The sequence below is a fragment of the Trichechus manatus genome, unplaced genomic scaffold (assembly GCF_000243295.1).
Source record: "Trichechus manatus latirostris isolate Lorelei unplaced genomic scaffold, TriManLat1.0 scaffold00019, whole genome shotgun sequence".
In the NCBI taxonomy this organism is placed as follows: Eukaryota; Metazoa; Chordata; class Mammalia; order Sirenia; family Trichechidae; genus Trichechus; species Trichechus manatus.
Window position 1 is genome coordinate 9,131,046 of NW_004443955.1, and position 17,810 is coordinate 9,148,855.

The 17,810-nt window shown below is 44.4% G+C and overlaps 1 protein-coding gene across 1 annotated transcript in view; it reads right to left on the reverse strand.

Annotated features, from left to right (window-relative positions):
* Positions 1 to 332: 332 nt before the first annotated feature.
* FAN1 (FANCD2 and FANCI associated nuclease 1) overlaps positions 333 to 17,810 on the reverse strand; it is a 47,584-nt gene continuing 30,106 nt past the window's right edge. Inside the window, exons 10-14 of the mRNA XM_004391318.3 lie at positions 17,539 to 17,689; positions 8,089 to 8,192; positions 7,240 to 7,434; positions 6,495 to 6,623; positions 333 to 1,738 (exon numbers count right to left, since the gene is read on the reverse strand). Of these exons, the coding sequence (XP_004391375.2) occupies positions 1,601 to 1,738; positions 6,495 to 6,623; positions 7,240 to 7,434; positions 8,089 to 8,192; positions 17,539 to 17,689 (717 nt within the window). The 3' untranslated portion in view covers positions 333 to 1,600. The remainder of the gene's footprint in view (positions 1,739 to 6,494; positions 6,624 to 7,239; positions 7,435 to 8,088; positions 8,193 to 17,538; positions 17,690 to 17,810) is intronic.

Consider the following 17,810-nt stretch of genomic DNA (forward strand, 5'->3'; position numbering starts at 1 on the left):
CTGCTGGCACGCGGGACATTGTACGGCTGCGTAGCGCCTCTGCTGGCACGCGGGACATTGTGGCAGCAGCAGTCCTGAGTGTGGTGACGTGCAGCATACCAAAGAGCCACGCACTCAGCCCTGCACGGCTTGCCTGTGAGCAAAGCCCCTGCTGACGGGCCACACGCGCAGGCAGCCAGCCTTGGACTGGCTAGGGTTGAACTTAAATGTACCATGTATCACTGTTATCTTTTGATGGAAATCAATTTTAAAACCAAAAATGTCTAAAATGTCTAACTTTATTTAAAGAAAAGATATTTGTACTAACAGAGTGAAAACTATTCAGCACATCCTTTCACAAAATCTGCTTGCTGTAGCAGTAACCTCAAATAGTTAAAACTTGATTTTGAGAGAAAACTAAAACCTTTGTGCCTAAAACTGATTGTGACTTGAGTTAAAGTAGGATGAGTGGGAAGATGAAAGATCTTGTTCAGCAGTGATGAATGTGAAGGCAATTTTGACTGCAAAATAAAAGTTCCACAGAAATTGTCTGTTTTGTAGTTATTATGCAGTCATCCACAAGGATACAGTGATTCAAGATTCAAAGGCTATTTCTTCCATCCACTTGTGTGTGGAGCCTTGGAGGCACAGTGGCTAAGAGCTCAGCTGCTAACCAAAAGGTTGGCATGTTCGAATCCACCGCCTGCTCCTTAGAAACCCTATGGGACAGTTCTACCCTGTCCTATAGGGTCGCTGAGTCGGAATTGACAGTAACGAGTTTGGTTTTTTGTTATACTTGTGTGTGCCATCCATTCTCTAAAATGAGGTAGCAATCAATCATGTTCCTAACGTCAGTTTAGTGCTGGCTGTAATTAAAACCATGTGGGTGTTAATGGGCCATGCCTTAACTGGTCCTTCCATTCAGTTAAACTGGGGCATCATATTTCCCCAGAAGACCTCAGGACAAGTCTATGGGAGACTATGATCCTGGGCCTGGCATTCTGTCTGATAACTGCCTTCCTGCCATATCCCTTCCCCAGCCTAAGGTTTGCTAATGAGACAAATAGCCAAGCAGCCCTGTTTTCATTATGCTGTCGTCTCTATATACAGCACCCCCAAGCTAGCCATTAAGGATGTTCCTAAAAAAAGCAGAAGGGACAATTGCTAAAGAAATTGGAGTTTCAATTGTTGATATCCTTCTTGGATAATCATAAAACAAGAATGTTTAACAGCTGAATGTGTAAAACAGTGCACAAAAAAAAGAGATAATTTCAGGAATCTCCATTTGCAGTAAACTTATCAGAAAGAAGCATTGTAGAGCTGTTAATCATTTCTTGTGGGTTTTTTCCTGCTTTTTTCTAAGTCTAGTATAGTATGCATCCAGCTCCAAAAATGGCCACTAATATCCTGACCTTTTAAAAATTCATTACCTACTGTGTGGGATAAGTATATTCAAGCAAACACCGTTTTGTGATACACAGACACTGTACAATGATGAGTGATTAAACCATCAGGTTTATAATTGACAGTAACAAAACTAACATTAAATAAAATGTAATAACGCTTTGCTTTTGAAAATCTTATGTCAAGCCATGACCAAATACTCCTAATTCCGTCGCTCTTAACTGAGGCCTTTACTCTTGGCTCCAACGGCAACCACATGGCAGACTTCTACCTCAGCTCCCAGCTTCTGCAGTTCATCCAACCAGATCATTTGCTTTTGCGAGAGGCGATCATTGGGGCCTTTAACTTCTACCAGCTGGAAGATAAGTTTTAAAAATGATTAGTATCTATGGAAACTGAATAGCCATTCAAATAAGCGATTGTAGTTTTCACTAATAACTATTTAAATGGCTTATTCTACTATACAACTATATACATACTGTGTGCCATTGAGTCGATTCTGACTCAGCAACCCTACGTGAACGAGAACTGCCTCATAGGGTTTCTGAGGCTGTAATCTTTGCAGGAGCAGATCACCAGGTCTTTTCTCCTTTCGGTTAGCAGCCGAGCACTTAACCACTGTGCCACCAAGGCTCCTTATATATATATTTATATATATATATACACACATAAAATTCCTTGAGAAATTTTTCTACTCTAGATACTAGACAGTCCTTCACAGAAAATCAGTAAATGGATTTTTAGTATAGCAATTGAAAAACTTTTAAAGCATGGAGTGGATTGTTTCACTGCTTAAAACCCTTCTATTACTTTCTGTTACATTTGCAATTAAATCCAAACTTCTCCACAATAACCTATAAAACTGTATGTTTGGGAACCTGTCAACTACTCCAAATGCCTCCTCTCAGTTCCTGGAACAGACGCTGTCCCACTCAGGGCCCTCCTTTATACCTGCTGTCCCTAAGCCCCGTGGGGACACGTCTCCCGGGTGTTCACGTGCCTTTCTCCCTATCCTCCAGTGCTCTGTGTACAGTCACCTCAGACCCCCAGTCTCCAAGCAGATTCTCCTGTGCACTTCCTTCATGGCACTGGTCACAATATAAAACTGTTTATTAGATGTCAGCTGTCTGAAGGCAGGAAGCGTCAGTTCTGTTTACTGCATATTAACTGAACTTGAAGACACAGCAATAAAAACTATCCAGAATGATATATTAAAAAAGATTTTCTTAAGTAAACAGCATTAAGCAGCCTGATGTAGATTTAATTAGATTAGAGTCCCCAAATGAGATAGGAAAAATATTTAAAGATGTAATGGCCAAAAGTTTTCCAAATTCGATGAAAACTATAAACCAAAGATCCAAGAGGCACAGAAACAAAGAACACCACACTGAGGACATCGTGATTAAATTCATAACCATTGATAAAAAGATCTCAAGAGCAGTCAGAATTTTAAAAAGCCAAAGGAAAAAAAGCAGATTTCCCACTGGAAACAATGCAAGCTATAAGACAGTGGTCCAACACGTTATAAGTACTGAAAGAAAAAAACTGTCAACATAGAGTTCTTTACCCAGAGAAAATACCTCTCAAAAACAAAGGTGAAACAGACTTTTTAAGACATACAAAACCTGAATGAATTCGTCACTAGCAGCTCTTCAAGAAAGGTCACAGGAAATTATTCAAGCAGAAGGAGGATGACACCACATGGAAATCTGGCTTCACAAAGAGATACAGCACTGGAGTCGGCAGCTACATAAGCAACATAAAGATTCTTTTTCTTATGAATCAACTGCATATGGCAAAAATAATGCAGAATTTATAATACACAGAGAAGTAAAATGTATGAAAACAATAGCACAGATATTAGATATGAAAGTATACTGTTAAAAGGTTCTTTATACTATACATGAAGTAGCAGACTATTACTTGAAGATATAAGTTTATAACACTAATGTAACCACTAAAAAAAAAAAAAAATTACAGCTAACAAGCCATCAAAGGGATAAAATGCAATCATAAAAAAAATTCCAAAAAAAGAAAAAGAACAAAGGAAAGCTAAGACAAACAGAAAACAAGTTACCGAGATGGTACGTTTGAAGTTGAACATGTCACTAATCACAGTGTAAGTGTAAATGTTCCAAATATCCCTCTTAAAAGGCAGAGGTTGTCAAATTTAATTAAAAAGAAAGACCTAAACTATATTCTGCCTACAAGAAACCCACATTAAATATAAAGACACAAATAGGTTAAAAGTAAAAAACAAAAATTATCAATATCAGGAATAAGAAGGTAGTAGAAATATAGATTCTATATAGAAATGATGATAAGCGAGAAATAGGAACGACGTTATGCCAATAAATTCAACAACTTGGATGAAATGGACAAATTCCTTGAAAGACACACCAGAGCACAAATCAAGAAGGAACAGATAACATGAAAAGTCCTATATGATTAAAGAAACTGAATTTATAGTTTTAAACCTTCCCACAAGGAAAACTCTAGGCCCATATGGCTTCACTGGTAAATTCTACCAAAGATTTTGGGTATAATACTAATTCTAGACAAACTCTTTCATAAATCTGAAAAGGAAGGAATACTTCCCATCCCATTCAATGAGGTCAGCATTACTATGAAACTAAAACCCAAAAAAAAAATTACAAGGAAACTACAGATCAATATCTCCCATAAACATACATGCAAAAATTCTTAACATTTTACAAGAGCAAATCCAACTTTACACAAAAAGGATAATACATCACAACCCTCCAAAGTTTATTTGAGAAATGCAAGGTAGGTTTAACATTCAAAAACCAATCAATGTAATTCACGTTAACAGACTAAAGAGAAAAATCACATGTTAATAGATACCGAAAAAGCATTTGACAAAATCCAACATATTTGATAAAAACTTTCAGAAAGCTTGGACATAAGGGAAATTCTTCAGTCTGATAAAGGTATCTATGAAATACCTACATCTAACATGATACTCAAAAGTGAAGGACTAAATGTATTCCCCCTAAGATTAGGAACAAAGACAGGATTTCCACTCTCACCTCTTATTTTACTTTTTACTTACTACTTACATTTTTTACTGCAGGTTCTAGCCAATGCAATCAAGCAAGAAAAAGAAAACAAAGGCATCAAGATTGGAAAAGAAGTAAAACTGTCTTTATTAGCAGATAACCTGACTGTCTATGTAGAAAATCCGATGAGGTATATATAAAAATGCTTCTAGAACTATGAGTGTATCAAGTTTGTAGAATACAACATCGATATGCAAGAATCAATTGTATTTCTATGTAGCAGCAGCAAACAATTGGCAATTGAAATGTACAAAAACGATACCACTTAAATAGCATCAAAACTATTAAATACTTAGGGATCATCTGACAAAAGATATCCAAGACCTACACACGAAAAAGTGGTAACACTGCGGAGAGAAATTAGAGAACCTGAAAAGGATGTATCATGCTCACTGATAAACAATGTAATATTCTTAAGATAGCAATTCTCACCAAACTGATCTCCAGATTCAAAGCAATCCCAATAAAAAATCCAAGCAAGCAGGCTTTTATTTTTAGAAATTGAAAGCTGATTTTACAATTCAAATAAAACTGCAAAGGCCACAGAACAGCCAAACCAACTTTGGAAAAGAAGAGCAAAGGTGGAGGACTTACACTATCCTACTACAAGACATAAAAAGCCACAGTAATCAAGTAACAGAGACAAATAAATCCACAGAACAGAACAGAGGGTCCAGAAATAGACCCACACATACGTGTTGCTGCTGTTGTTAGGTGCTGCAGAGTCAGTTCCAATCATAGCGACCCTATGTACAACAGAACGAAACACTGCCTGGTCCAGCACTATATCAGACACTGTTCCACTGCTATTCCTAAGGTGTTCACTGGTCAATTGTTTCAGACTGCCAGGTCCTTCTTCTTTCTGAGTCTGGAAGCTCTGCTGAAACCTGTCTACCAAGGGTGACCCTGCTGGTATTCAAAATACCGATGGCAAAGCTTCCAGTATCACAGCAACATGCAAGTCACCACAGTATGACACACTGACAGACGAGTGGTGGACACACAGATGCAACAAGGATTTTTGACAAAGATGCAAAGGAAGGCAATTCAGTGGAGGAAGGACAGTGTTTTCAACAAATGCTGCTGGAACAACTGGACACCCATATGCAAAAAAAAAAAAGAAACTTTAGCCATGCCTCATGCTGAATACAAGAATTATCTCAAAATGGATCAGAGAACTAAATGTAAAACTACAACTTCTAGAGGGAAACACAGGTGAGACTGTGACCTCGGGTCAGACAAGTGCTCCTGACACGCGACACCAAAAGCAGGATCCATAAAAGAAGAGGTGAGTTAGACTCTGTCAAACTGTAGAACTTCTACTGTTCAGAAGACACTATTAAGAGAATAAAAAGACAAGCCACAGACTGGGATGAAATATTAGCAAATCACACATGTGATAAAAGGTCTCATGTCCAGAATATATTTTTTAAAAAAGAAAGAAAAAAACTCTCAAAACTCAGTAAGCAAACAAACAACCTGTGATAAGCAGCAGAGTGGGGACGAAGGTGAGGCAAGGGAGGCGCTTGGGCCCCACCTTGAAGAAGGTGCTCACCCAGGGCCCCATGCCTCTCATGCCTCAGCCTAGCCTGGTCCTGAGAGGCAGCTTCTAAAGGGGCTCCCAATGATCCCCGCCTGCTCACACTCAAGGCCTATGGAATCCCCTCCCTCTGACTGTAGGCTGGACCCAGTGACTTGCTTCCAACAAACGGAAGTGCTGGATGTGTCTTCTGAGATCAGGTTACCAAAAACAGTGACTTCTCTCTCACCCACACCCTCTGGCTCTTCTCACATGCCTGTCCCGATCAAACAAGCTGCCAGGCTGTGAGCTGTCACGCTGTGAGGGGCCCACAGGGCAAGGAGCTGAGAGTGGCCTCCAGCCCACAGCCTGCAAACAGTGAGGCCCTCAGCCCAATAGCTCACAAGGAATTGAATCTCGCCAACAGCCACACATGAAATGCCTACTCTGTGGCCTCTGATTAGGTTCTTAATAAAATCACAAATACGACTTTCCATTCTGGCTAAACTGACCTTAATGCGATGATTCTGGGAGCTCCACACCACCAGGTCGGGGAGGCCGCCTCGGCAGTGTCGGAAGTCAGCAGCCAGGCGCCTGCACACTCCGCTGAGGACACGGCCGCCCAAGCAGGAGACGAGATCCTGAACACAGAACACACGGACAGTTAGCCACGTCCCTTGTTACAGAGACCCTGAGGTACATCCCAGACACCACGAGACAGGTTAAAACTCAGTGGAAAGAAAGCAAAAATGTGTTCCCAGTAAACCCGAGGCTGTCTTGGTTCTTCGCTGGAACTAAAATTCTCACTGGCAAACTCTGGAAGTTTTCCTTTGGTCACCTGCCTGCCTCCGCCCAGACTGCAGAATCCTGAGAGGTCCTGAGGAGGGGAGGTCTGGAGGGAGCACTCCGGACTTGCACAGTGACAACTCACACAGGCCCAGCAGTCAGAGGGGCCCAGGAGAGGCAAAGCAAAGCTGTTACCCCAGGGATGGGAAAGTCATAACTGGGGTTCCTTTGTGCCCTAACATGTTCCCACCAACGACAGTGGCATCTGGGCTGGAGAAGGAGGGTGGGGGATGGGAGAAGGGAGGTATCATACACACACACACACGGATATACACACACATACAAACGTGTGTAAGTCTGTGTGTGTGCACATGTGATATTTTGAGACAGTTGCCATAAAGACACCCAGCAGCACTTCAAAAGCATTACTTTCTGACCAAATGTGGCCATGCAGGGAACAGCTGCCATTACCTGAGCCTGCTGAAGAGAAGCAAAGCGGTCCCAGCTGACTATGGAAGCCAGTCTGCCTTCCTGAGCCTGCCACGCAGCTGCCAGCCAGGCGCGCAGGGTCTCGGCAGGGGCAGCATGGATGAGCTGCAGCCTGGCCTCGATGGCCGTTTTTCTGCTTGCAAAGAAGCTGTCTGTATACAAGTCCAGGGGGAAGGCCTGTGTCACAGGGAAAACAAGCTCTCAAACTGTGCCTGGGTAGAAGTGGATTCATTAGGAATATTCAATGCCTACAAAATTTGGAAACTGGACAATTTAACTGACACATTCACTGAACTTTTCCTCAAAACACAGGTCAAAAATTACCTGATACAAGTAATCTGATATAAAAGCAACTTACTACGCTTGTTTTTTTGAATACTATGCAGACAGAGCTTTGAGATTAAATCAGCAGGACGCAGAGTGGGCATGTCTGACAATGTATGTGAAAGTGCCAGAACAGAACCTGGGACATAGTAGGGGCTCAGAAATGCTGACGCCGAATTGACTTTATACTAAATGTGTAAAATCTAATGTTGAAGGTCAATTAGACTTAAAGTTTAACTTAATATGCTTACATCTGAAATTCCATTAATCAGATTTTTAAATGAAAGGGCATTCTCACAGTGGAAGAAGCAGAACCCGCAGGCTCAGCAGACAGGCACGTTTCTAGCCTGTCAGACACAGACACAGACACACAGACACAGACACACAGACACACAGACACAGACACAGACACACACACACGGCAGCTTCAATACGAGCGTGTGCGGAGCCCGCCTACCGGGAAGTGGCACTTGTCCCGCCTACCGGGAAGTGGCACTACTGAGATACCTGGTAGGCGTTCCTGAAGACATCCGGAATCCCATTCATGAAGATGACATCCCATAGGAAGAGGCCGTACAGTGTACTGAAGGTGGACCCTTCCCCATGGATCCCTGACACAAAAGTCATACAGCTTTATCAGTTTAAAAAAAAAAACTAGAGCCATAACCCACTGCATATTCAATCTCTATTAAGTATTTTAGATTCCGAAGCAAATGCTACATTTGCGCCATTCCTAGCTGATCTTTTTACGCTCTATTGTTACGTACAGAAGCCTCATTTGAGGGAGGATTAACAATCACATATTCAAATCTTAGTAACCACAGACAAGTTCAAATGAACACTTCAAAGCAGCAGTGATTCTTAACTCAGCAGTAACTTAAGGAGAGTGTCAAAACAAACGACCAGCAGCAGCCGATTCCACCCTCACACTGCAGAGGTTAACCGGCTGGCAAGCCCAGCACCCACACTTGGGGGCTTCGACGCAGGCGTCCCTCCACCCACTGTGAGAAGCTCTTCCTGACAGGCATCTGACAGGAAGAGGTGAGGCCCACGGACCCAGCTGCTGGCCAGGCCCCAGGAGCAGACTGGAATAGGCGAGGCCAGGCAGTATCCCAAGGCCCTGAGGCCTCTGACCAAGCCCAAGTGTTTCTACTCATCCTTTTCAACCAAGCATCATACAATGTACTTCCAGTGTTTTTAAGTCAAAGTTTTCATAGAAGCCTTCATCCCTAAGACCATCTAGGTCACACACACCCCTCCTCACACGCATGTTTTACTGACTGGGAAACAAACCCACCTATCCCGAGGTCATATAAAAAACAAGAGGCCGAGTCTGGAGTGGAACAAACAGTTTGGGCCTCGTTATGGATCCAATTGTGTACCCCAAAATACGTGTTGTAAATCCTAACCTCTTGCTTGTGCTTATAATCCCATTTGGGAACGGGTTGTCTTTGTTATATCAACGAGACAGGATTAGTGTAGGGTGTGTCGTAAGTCAATTTCTTCTCAGATATAAAAAAGGAAGCTAAAGAAGCAGAGATGGGGTAAGACAGATGCCAAGACAAATGGAGATCTCCAAGGAACCAGGAAGCAAAAGCCAAAGAGACAAGGAACTTCCATCAGAGCCAACAGAGAGAAAAAATCTTCCCCTAAAGCTGGCACTCTGAATTCGAACTTCTAGCCTCCTAAACTGCGAGAAAATAAATTTGTTAAAGCCATCCATCCACTGGTATTTCTGTTGTAGTAGCACTAAATAGCTAAGACAGAATTTGGTACCAGGAGTGGGGTGCTGCTCTAACAGGTACCTAAAATGTGGAAGCAGTTTTGGAATTGAGTAATGGATAGAGGCTGGCAGAGACTGTTGGTAGAATTATGGATGTCAAAGGCAATTCTGGTGAGGGCTCTGAAGGAAGTAAGGAAGCTACAGAGAAAGTCTTTAGAGATTACATATGGTGCCAGCAACAGAATGTTGCTAGGAATGTGGACGTTAAATGTACTTCTGGTGAGGCTTTAAAAGAAAATGATGAACATGTGTTGGACAATGGAGGAAGGACGATGATGCTTTTTATGCAGTGGCAAAGAATGTGTCTGAATTACATTCAAATGTTTGGTGGAAGGTAGAACTTGTAAGTAATGAACTTGGATATCTGGCTGATGAGACTTCTAAGCAAGATCTTAAAGGGACCACGTGATTTCTCCTTGCTGCTTATAGTAAAATACAAGAGGAAAGAGATGGACTTAAAAATGAACAGTGCAAAATGAAAACAGAACTTAAAGATTCGGAAAATTCAGTACAAACTAAAGACACATGTCCTAGAATGTTCACCAAGGATGTGGCTACACCATCTTTTGTAAAAGAGATTAAGCCTGTGACTGATGCATCTAACCAACTACTACAGCAGAAGACCCATCAGCTTAGACTGAAGGGGACAGAGAAAGAATGAAAGGAAAGAACGTGTCTGCCTCTTGGAATTCTACAAGAAGGAACAGACCAAAGGAGCTACATCTGTTATTCTCCAAGAAAAGAACCATCCCTGGAGCAGCTCGGAGATCAACAGAACTGTTGGAAGGAGCACAAGCAGCAGGGCCTTCTCAGTTTCAAAGGGTGGGGCCATGGTCTTCTGGATCTGAAAGGGTGGAACCACAGCCTCCTAAATTTCGAAGAGTCAGATCTTCACCAACTTGGTTCTGGAGTGTGGAGCTGCTGTTAAGGCGTGCCAGGGGGGATGAGGCCACCACCCAAAGCTGAGGGGGTGGGGCTGCCATGTGCAAGGGGCAGAAGAACGGGGCCTGCTGGGGCTGAGGGGATAGGGTCGCCACTCAGATGAGCTAGAAGAATGGGTCCACCCAAAGCCAAGGGAGCCGAGTTGCCATCCCAGTGAGCCTGGAAGGCAGAGCTGAAGCCCAGGGCTGAGAGGTCTCCATCCAGTCCAAAGAGCTTGGCCAACACCCAGAGTCTGGAGGGCCATTGCCTAGATGATCTCAGAGAACAAAGGATTATTTTCAAGTCTTGAGAGCTAATGTAAATTGTTCTGCTAGGTTGTGGACTTGCTTGGTGCCCATTATCCCTTCTTCCCTTCCAATTTCTCACATTTGTAATGGAAATGTCTACCTTATGCCTGTTCTACCATTGTACTCTGGAAGCAGATGACTTGCACTCTAGATTTCACAGGTTCACAGATGAAGAGAAATTTTGCCCCAGGATGGAATACACCTAAAGTTTCACTCATGTTTGATTTTGATGATTCAGAAGATGAGATTTTGGACTTGGACTTGATTTAAGACTTTTGGGATGATGTGATGGGATGAATGTGTTTTGCATGTGGCAAGGACATGAATTTCTGGGGACCAAAGGGTGCAATGTTCACACAGACCTGCCTCGCAGAGTGAAGCCATCTGTCTTTTTCTTGATCAGCTGGTGCTTCTCTACATTTCCTGCACCCACACACTCAGACATGGGGAGCTGCTCCCTACCTGGATTGGCACACATACACAGGTTGTGTTTCTGCAGGCCATAACACAGCCCAAGCTGCCCACCTGCCCCGTGCTTGGTGCCACACCCACATGAAAGTGCATCAGGAAAGACCAGAGCCTCCTATCAGCACAGCTCTCATGCTCACCTCTAGCCCCCCATCTTTGCAACAGATCTTGATTCCAAAGGACTGCAGCAGGAACAACAGGGCTCACCCAGCCTCCCTGCTGAAGTCAATTCCTCTTTTACTAGAAAGCTCTGGACTGGGAAATTGGGCTCTTGCCCAGCCAGGAGTAAATCTGGGACTTATTTCCATATGTTTTCTGTCCTAGTGTGGACATGAAAGTCAGGAATCCAGCAGGTAACACCACTCCTGCACTCCTCAGTGGTCCATCCTGAGCTTGCATCAGAAGTGAAATCATTTTTAGTGATGCTTCTGAGTAGTTCAGAAATGCACTTCCCTGTAGGAGTCTGAGACTGTCCTCACACAACCCCCCTTGAGAACAAAGGTGGACAGCAGAGTTCAGCTCATTCCCACTGCATCAACTTTAATAAGTGGAAAACCATTCTATATCGTGGAAATGGAACTGTCCATCTGTTTTCAGGTCCACAGCTAAACTGGAAGCATTTCTTGGAGCTCAGGTCACACTTTGACCACCACATGCCAGTCCTGGTCCCCTCGGCCTGGTCACTCCTGCAGAACTATGCCTTCTCCAAGCTGCCTACAACTTCCCTAGGGACTGGAACTTTCATTCCATTCTTGTATCTCTAACCTTTTCAGTTCTCCTATATTTCTCTGTCTTCCTGGTGTTTGCACATCTTCCCCAATAGCATCACCCCTTCCCTGTAAGTAATAAAATATTAAAGATTAATCTTCATCATTATCTGTAACACTAATCCAAAAGATACCCATGTTTTAAAAATACTATCTGGCAGGAGACATCTTATATTCCTCATTATTCTCCCGAATACTTGCATGATGCTGAAGTGAATGAACACCCCTGTTTTTCACATATTTGGAAATAGCATTTTCATCCAGGCAACTCTACCACATGGGCACAAGGGAGGCATGTCTAGAGACAAAGATCATAAGACATAATGGACATCCCACCTGGCAGTGAGCTGGGTGAACCTCACAACGAGACCACAGGTGAATTACTGAGATAATGTTTGGGATCTGCTTCCAGAAGTCTCAGAGGAGGGGTGTATAGAAGAAAGAAAACTAAAAGAAACTGGGTAGGCACATGCGTGTTCATATATTCATACTGACAGCATATGGACTATCCTCTCTAGTTTTGCATAAAGGCACGTCCACACCCTGCTGGTCCTTCGTGATCACCTACCCCGTCGCTCATGTTTTATCGGGCACGCAAGTGCCTCCTTGCCATGGCTTCTCCCTGGTTATTTAATTCCACTTTTTCTATTCAGTACGACCATCTGCTAAGGGCAAAGGTGGACCACTTCATTTTACCAGTTATGAGGTATATTCCCAGTCTTTTCTCCAGTGTGGGCCTTAGATAAAGCAATAGTTGAGAGATTATTCTTTGAGACCAAAATCAAAGAAATAATAAAAGAAAGGAAGACAGACTGATGGTGATAAACACAAAAACACAAGCAATTTCCAACTGACAAAAGAAATAATTAAATGATTAAAGAAAACTCCTCTTCACTGCCATGATGTGACCAGGCTTTCCCAAGTGACAACAGAGACGCCCAGAGTGGCACTCGTTAGTGCAGCCACAGACAGAAACCATGACGGCCACTCCGCAGTGCAGGAGAGCTGGCAGTGCCTGTCACACAGAGGCTGCGAGGTGCGCTCAGAGTGCTGCATGGCCGGGGGGTCCCCCCGGCCCCAGGGAAGCCTGATTCCCAGCTGGGTTTCTGTGGATACGAAGAAGGCCCTCTCAGAAGTGTTCTCACTTTGAATGAAAAATAGCCACTGACTGACTGCACACAAGCTGTGTTCTAAATGTCAAATAAGTAGCCAGGCCCTTTTTAAACTCACTTATGTGCTTTAATCAGGATTTTCTCAAATGGCCAAGTCCCAACACCCAAATACGTACTTTGTCACTTTTACTTCCTCTCTTAGTCCCATTAGGTCACGCGGGCCAGTCATCCACACCCCAAGGCTGCATGCTCACTCACCAAGCCCCAGGCATCCCCAGGGAGCAGAACCAGACCTCACAAGAGTGTATGCACACTTCTGAGCCACCCCGACCACCTAAGGATAACACAGAGGGTGGGCGCAAGGTGGGAAAGCAGGAGGTCAGCGCCCCACCATTCTTACAGGAGGACCACAGGCTCTGGCAAGGAAAGGAGGTGGCAGGATTCAGGTTCCAGGTACCTCAAGGCTGGCCTTCTCAGCACCCCATCCTGGGCCAGTGGACACTGATCAAGTCTCTCTTTGACTCTAGGTGCATTTGCACGCACAATAGTTTCTCATTCTTTTACAGCTATATCCCAACCAGGAGTGAGACCCTGAGTACCTTCAGCAGCCCTCCTGCCCTAACCTGCATCAGCGCCAAGAGCTCTAAGCGTCCACTCTGAGGTTCACACATGTTATCGATTGAATTGCGTCCCCCCAAAATTGTGTGTCAACTTTGGCTATGCCATGATTCCCAGTATTGTATGGTTGGCTACCATTCTGTGATCCGATGCGAGTATCCTACGTGCTGTAAATACTAACCTCTACGAGGTTAATGAGGCAGGATTAGAGGCAGTTATGTTAATGAACCAGGACTCAATCTACAGGACTATGTTGTATCTTGAGTAAATCTATTTTGAGATTTAAAAGAGGAGAGGGACCTCATTCTACCAAGAAAGAAGCTCCAGGAGCGGAGTGCATTCTTTGGGCCCAGTGTCCCTGCACTGAGAATCTCCTAGACCAGGCATAGACTGATGATAAGGACCTTACTCCAGAGCCGACAGAAAGAGAAAGCCTTCCTCAGGAGCTGGCATCCTGAATTCAGACTTCTAGCCTCCTAGCCTGTGAGAGAATATATTTGTTTGTTAAAGCCATTCACTTGTGGTATTTCTGTTGTAACAGCACTAGATGAGTAAGAATTTGGCACTGGGAGTAGGGTGCTGCTCTAACAGATACCTACAATGTAGAAGCAGTTTTGGAACTGAGTGATAGGTACAGGCTGGAAGAGTTCTAAAGTGCCTATAGTAAAAGCCAAATTGCCTTGAAGAGACTGTTGGTAGAATTATGGACATGAAAGACAATTCTGGTGAGGGCTCAGAAGAAAGTGACGAGAGCTGTTACACTGGAGACATCGCAGATAGCGAGAAGCAGCAGCAAAGAAACAGCAGCAGCAGAACCAAGAGACCAGTGTGACACAGCCCTGGAGCCAACTCACAGAGCAACAGAGCTGAGTGCCTTTGCACAGGAGGCTTCCTGGTGGAGTGGGGTGCCTCCAGACACTTATTGGTGGAGCTAAAGAGCTTTGGAACACTTGCCCAAGCAGGGCAGATGCCTGCTGGCCCAAGGGCCCAAGGGGTGGAGAGGCCAAGGAACCAGGAAGCAGAAGCTGAAGAACCAAGGAACACAGGAATCATAGATGCCTCAGCCTCAAAGGGTGGGGCCACAGCCGCCTAGGTTTCAAAGAGTCATTATCTTCACCAACTTGGTTCCACAGTGTAGGGCTGCCTTTCATGAGTGCCAGTGGGATGGGGTCAGATCCACTGCCCAAAGCTGAGGGGGTGGGGCTGCCACGCCCAAGGAGCAGACGAATGGGGCCTGCTGGGGCCAAGGTAGGGTCACCACTCAGATGGACTAGGAGAATGGGGCTGCCCAAATCCAAGGGAGCAGAGTTGTAGTCCCAGTGGGCCTGGAAGGCAGAGTTGAAGCCCAGGGCTGAGGGGCCTCCACCCAAAATCCAAACAGTATGGCCAACACCCAGAGTCTGGAGGGCAGGGCCATTGCCTAAATGGTCTCAGAAAACAGAGGATTATTTTCAAGACCTGAGAGCTAATGTAATGTGTTCTGCTGACTTGCTTGGTGCCTGTTATCCCTTTTTCCCCTCCAATTTCTCCCATTCATAATGGAAATGTCTACCTTGTGCCTGTTTCACCATTTGTACTTTGGAAGCAGATAACTTGTTATTCTAGATTTCACAGATGATGAGGAATTTTGTCCCAGGATGGAATTTGCACTGAAGAGTTGATTTAAGACTTTTGGGATGATGTGATGGGGTGAATGTGTTTTACATGTGGCAAGGGCATGAATTTTTTTTTTGGGGGGGAGGTGGTGAAAAAACAGAGAAAAGATTGAAGTTGTCAAGGATTTCATTTTACTTGAGTCCACAATCAACACCCATGGAAGCAGCAGTCAAGAAATCAAAACACGCATTGCACTGGGCAAATCTGCTGCAAAAGACCTCTTTAAAGTGTTAAAGTGTTGAAAAGCAAAGATGTCACCTTGAAGACTAACATGCGCCTGACCCAAGCCATGGTGTTTTCAATCGCCTCATATGCATATGAAAGCTGGACAATGAATAAGGAAGACTGAAGAAGAACTAATGCCTTTGAATTGTGGTGTTGGCGAAGAATATTGAATATACCATGGACTGCCAAAAGAACAAACAAATGTGTCTTGGAAGAAGTACAACCAGAAGGCTACTTAGAAGCAAGGATGGCAAGACTAAGTCTTACATACTTTGGACATGTTATTAGAAGGGATCAGTCCCCGGAAAAGAAGGACATTATACTTCGTAAAGTAGAGGATCAGCGAAAAAGAGGAAGACTCTCAACAAGATGGATTGACACAGTGGCTGCAACAACGGGCTCAAGCATAAGAATTGTGAGGATGGCACAAGACCTGGCAGTGTTTCATTGTGTTGTACACAGCGTCGCTATGAGCCAGAACTGATTCAATGGCACCTTACAACAACAACAACAAAGGGTGGAATGTTATGAATTGAATTGTGTCCCCAAAAATGAATGTCAACTTGGCTAGGCCATGATTCCCAGTATTGTATGGTTGTCTACCATTTTGTGATCTGATGTGATTATCCTATGTGTTATAAATCCTAACCTCTGTGTTAATAAGGCAGGATTAGAGGCAGTTAGGTTAATGAAGCAGGACTCAATCTACAGGACTACGCTGTGTCTTGAGTCAATCTATTTTGAGATTTAAAAGAGAGAATCAAGCAGAGAGGAGAGGGACCTCATACCACCAAGAAAGGAGCACCAGGAGCGGAGCATGTCCTTTGGACCCGAGCTCCCTGTGCTGAGAAGCTTCGAGACCAGGGAAAGATTGATGACAAGGACCTTCCCCCGGAGCCAACAGAGAAAAAAGGCCTTCCCTTGGAACTGGCACCCTGAATTCAGACTTCTAGCCTCCTAGACTGTGAGAGAATAAATTTCTCTTAGTGAAAGCCATCCACTTGTGGTATGTGTTATAGCAGCACTAGATAACTAAGACAATGTGCTTGGAATTTGGCAGAATTCATTCTGACTTGGGCTCTAAACATTTCACAAAATAGTCTCTGAATGAAACCCTTGTCCAAAACAAAAGGACGCCTAGTCGCCCAGATTATCTTCCTTTGAAAATAGAACTGAGACAACCTTGACTCTGGCCTCACTACACTTCTTATGGTTTACAAAAATAAAAACTATCTCGTCAGCAGCCTCAGGAACACAAAGTCAGGCTGAAGCATGAGAGGCACGGGACTGCTCACCCCCTGCACAATACAGCCCTACACTGCCCTCTTCCATCAACACAAAAGAGACCAAAGAAAGGGAAAGGCAGAAGAGAAGAGAAGCCTAGTGGGAACAAGTGGGGTTTTTCTCTTCTTGACTTCGTTTTTCATCAAAGGTGGCATCATTTTCCTTTGCAGACAGTCTTTCAATTCCCAAGACAGGGAGTGGCACAAGGAGCAGTGTGACCACAGCACACTTATTAGAAAGGAAGATGGGGAAAGCTCGGATTCTTACTGACTTATGTAAGACAGAGAAAGCTCATTTTAAAAGAAGCTCAAATCACTGCTGTTTGTAGTAACTTCTCTGGTTCCATTGGCATGATGCCATCCCAGAAGTTGGTACTTCAGTGCACTTAAAGTTGTTACCTGAGTGCACAGCCGGCTCATTCCCGTGAGAAACGGCCTGGCACTCCCCTGCCCAGCCCTCTGGCTCTGTCTTCCCCAGCAGGTCCAGTTAACAGTCAGCCTCTCTGCCAGTCTCCTGCCTTTCTTATGCTCCCCTGGTCAGTATAGGCTTCTGACAGCAGAACTGTCTTACCCGTGTCTAACACCCCACAGAGCATGGTTTCTTACAGGCACCAGGGGGTAAATACTGAGTGGAAGGAGACCACCTTTAAAACCACAGTTAGTAAAATTCTTCTCCCACACCCTCCTGGCCAGCAGTGTCTTCTACCATGGGCAGAAGACTGGGGGACGTCAGCCATCCACGACTGACTGGCGATTCTGCAAGGCTGCTCACCACAGGGTGGCTGGAGTGGGACGGGGAAATGTTGCTCGGTTTACCCTGGTCAAAGCCGTCGCATCTGTAATGGGCCAGCGCCAGCTCCTCAACTGAACACAGCACGGTGGCGGGGGCGTCGGCCTCCCTGGTCTCCATCACAAACACGGACTTCCCCGGCCCACTGTGTGGGCACACCTTGCCGGTGACGGTCACCTGAGACAGCAGCAGGAGAACACCGATTAGCCAAACTTCAGTTACAGTCCCTGAAAACCTGGCATTCGTGTCTTGATGACAGACTTTTCTGCACCCACCCAAAGCCACCTGCTCTCAGCAG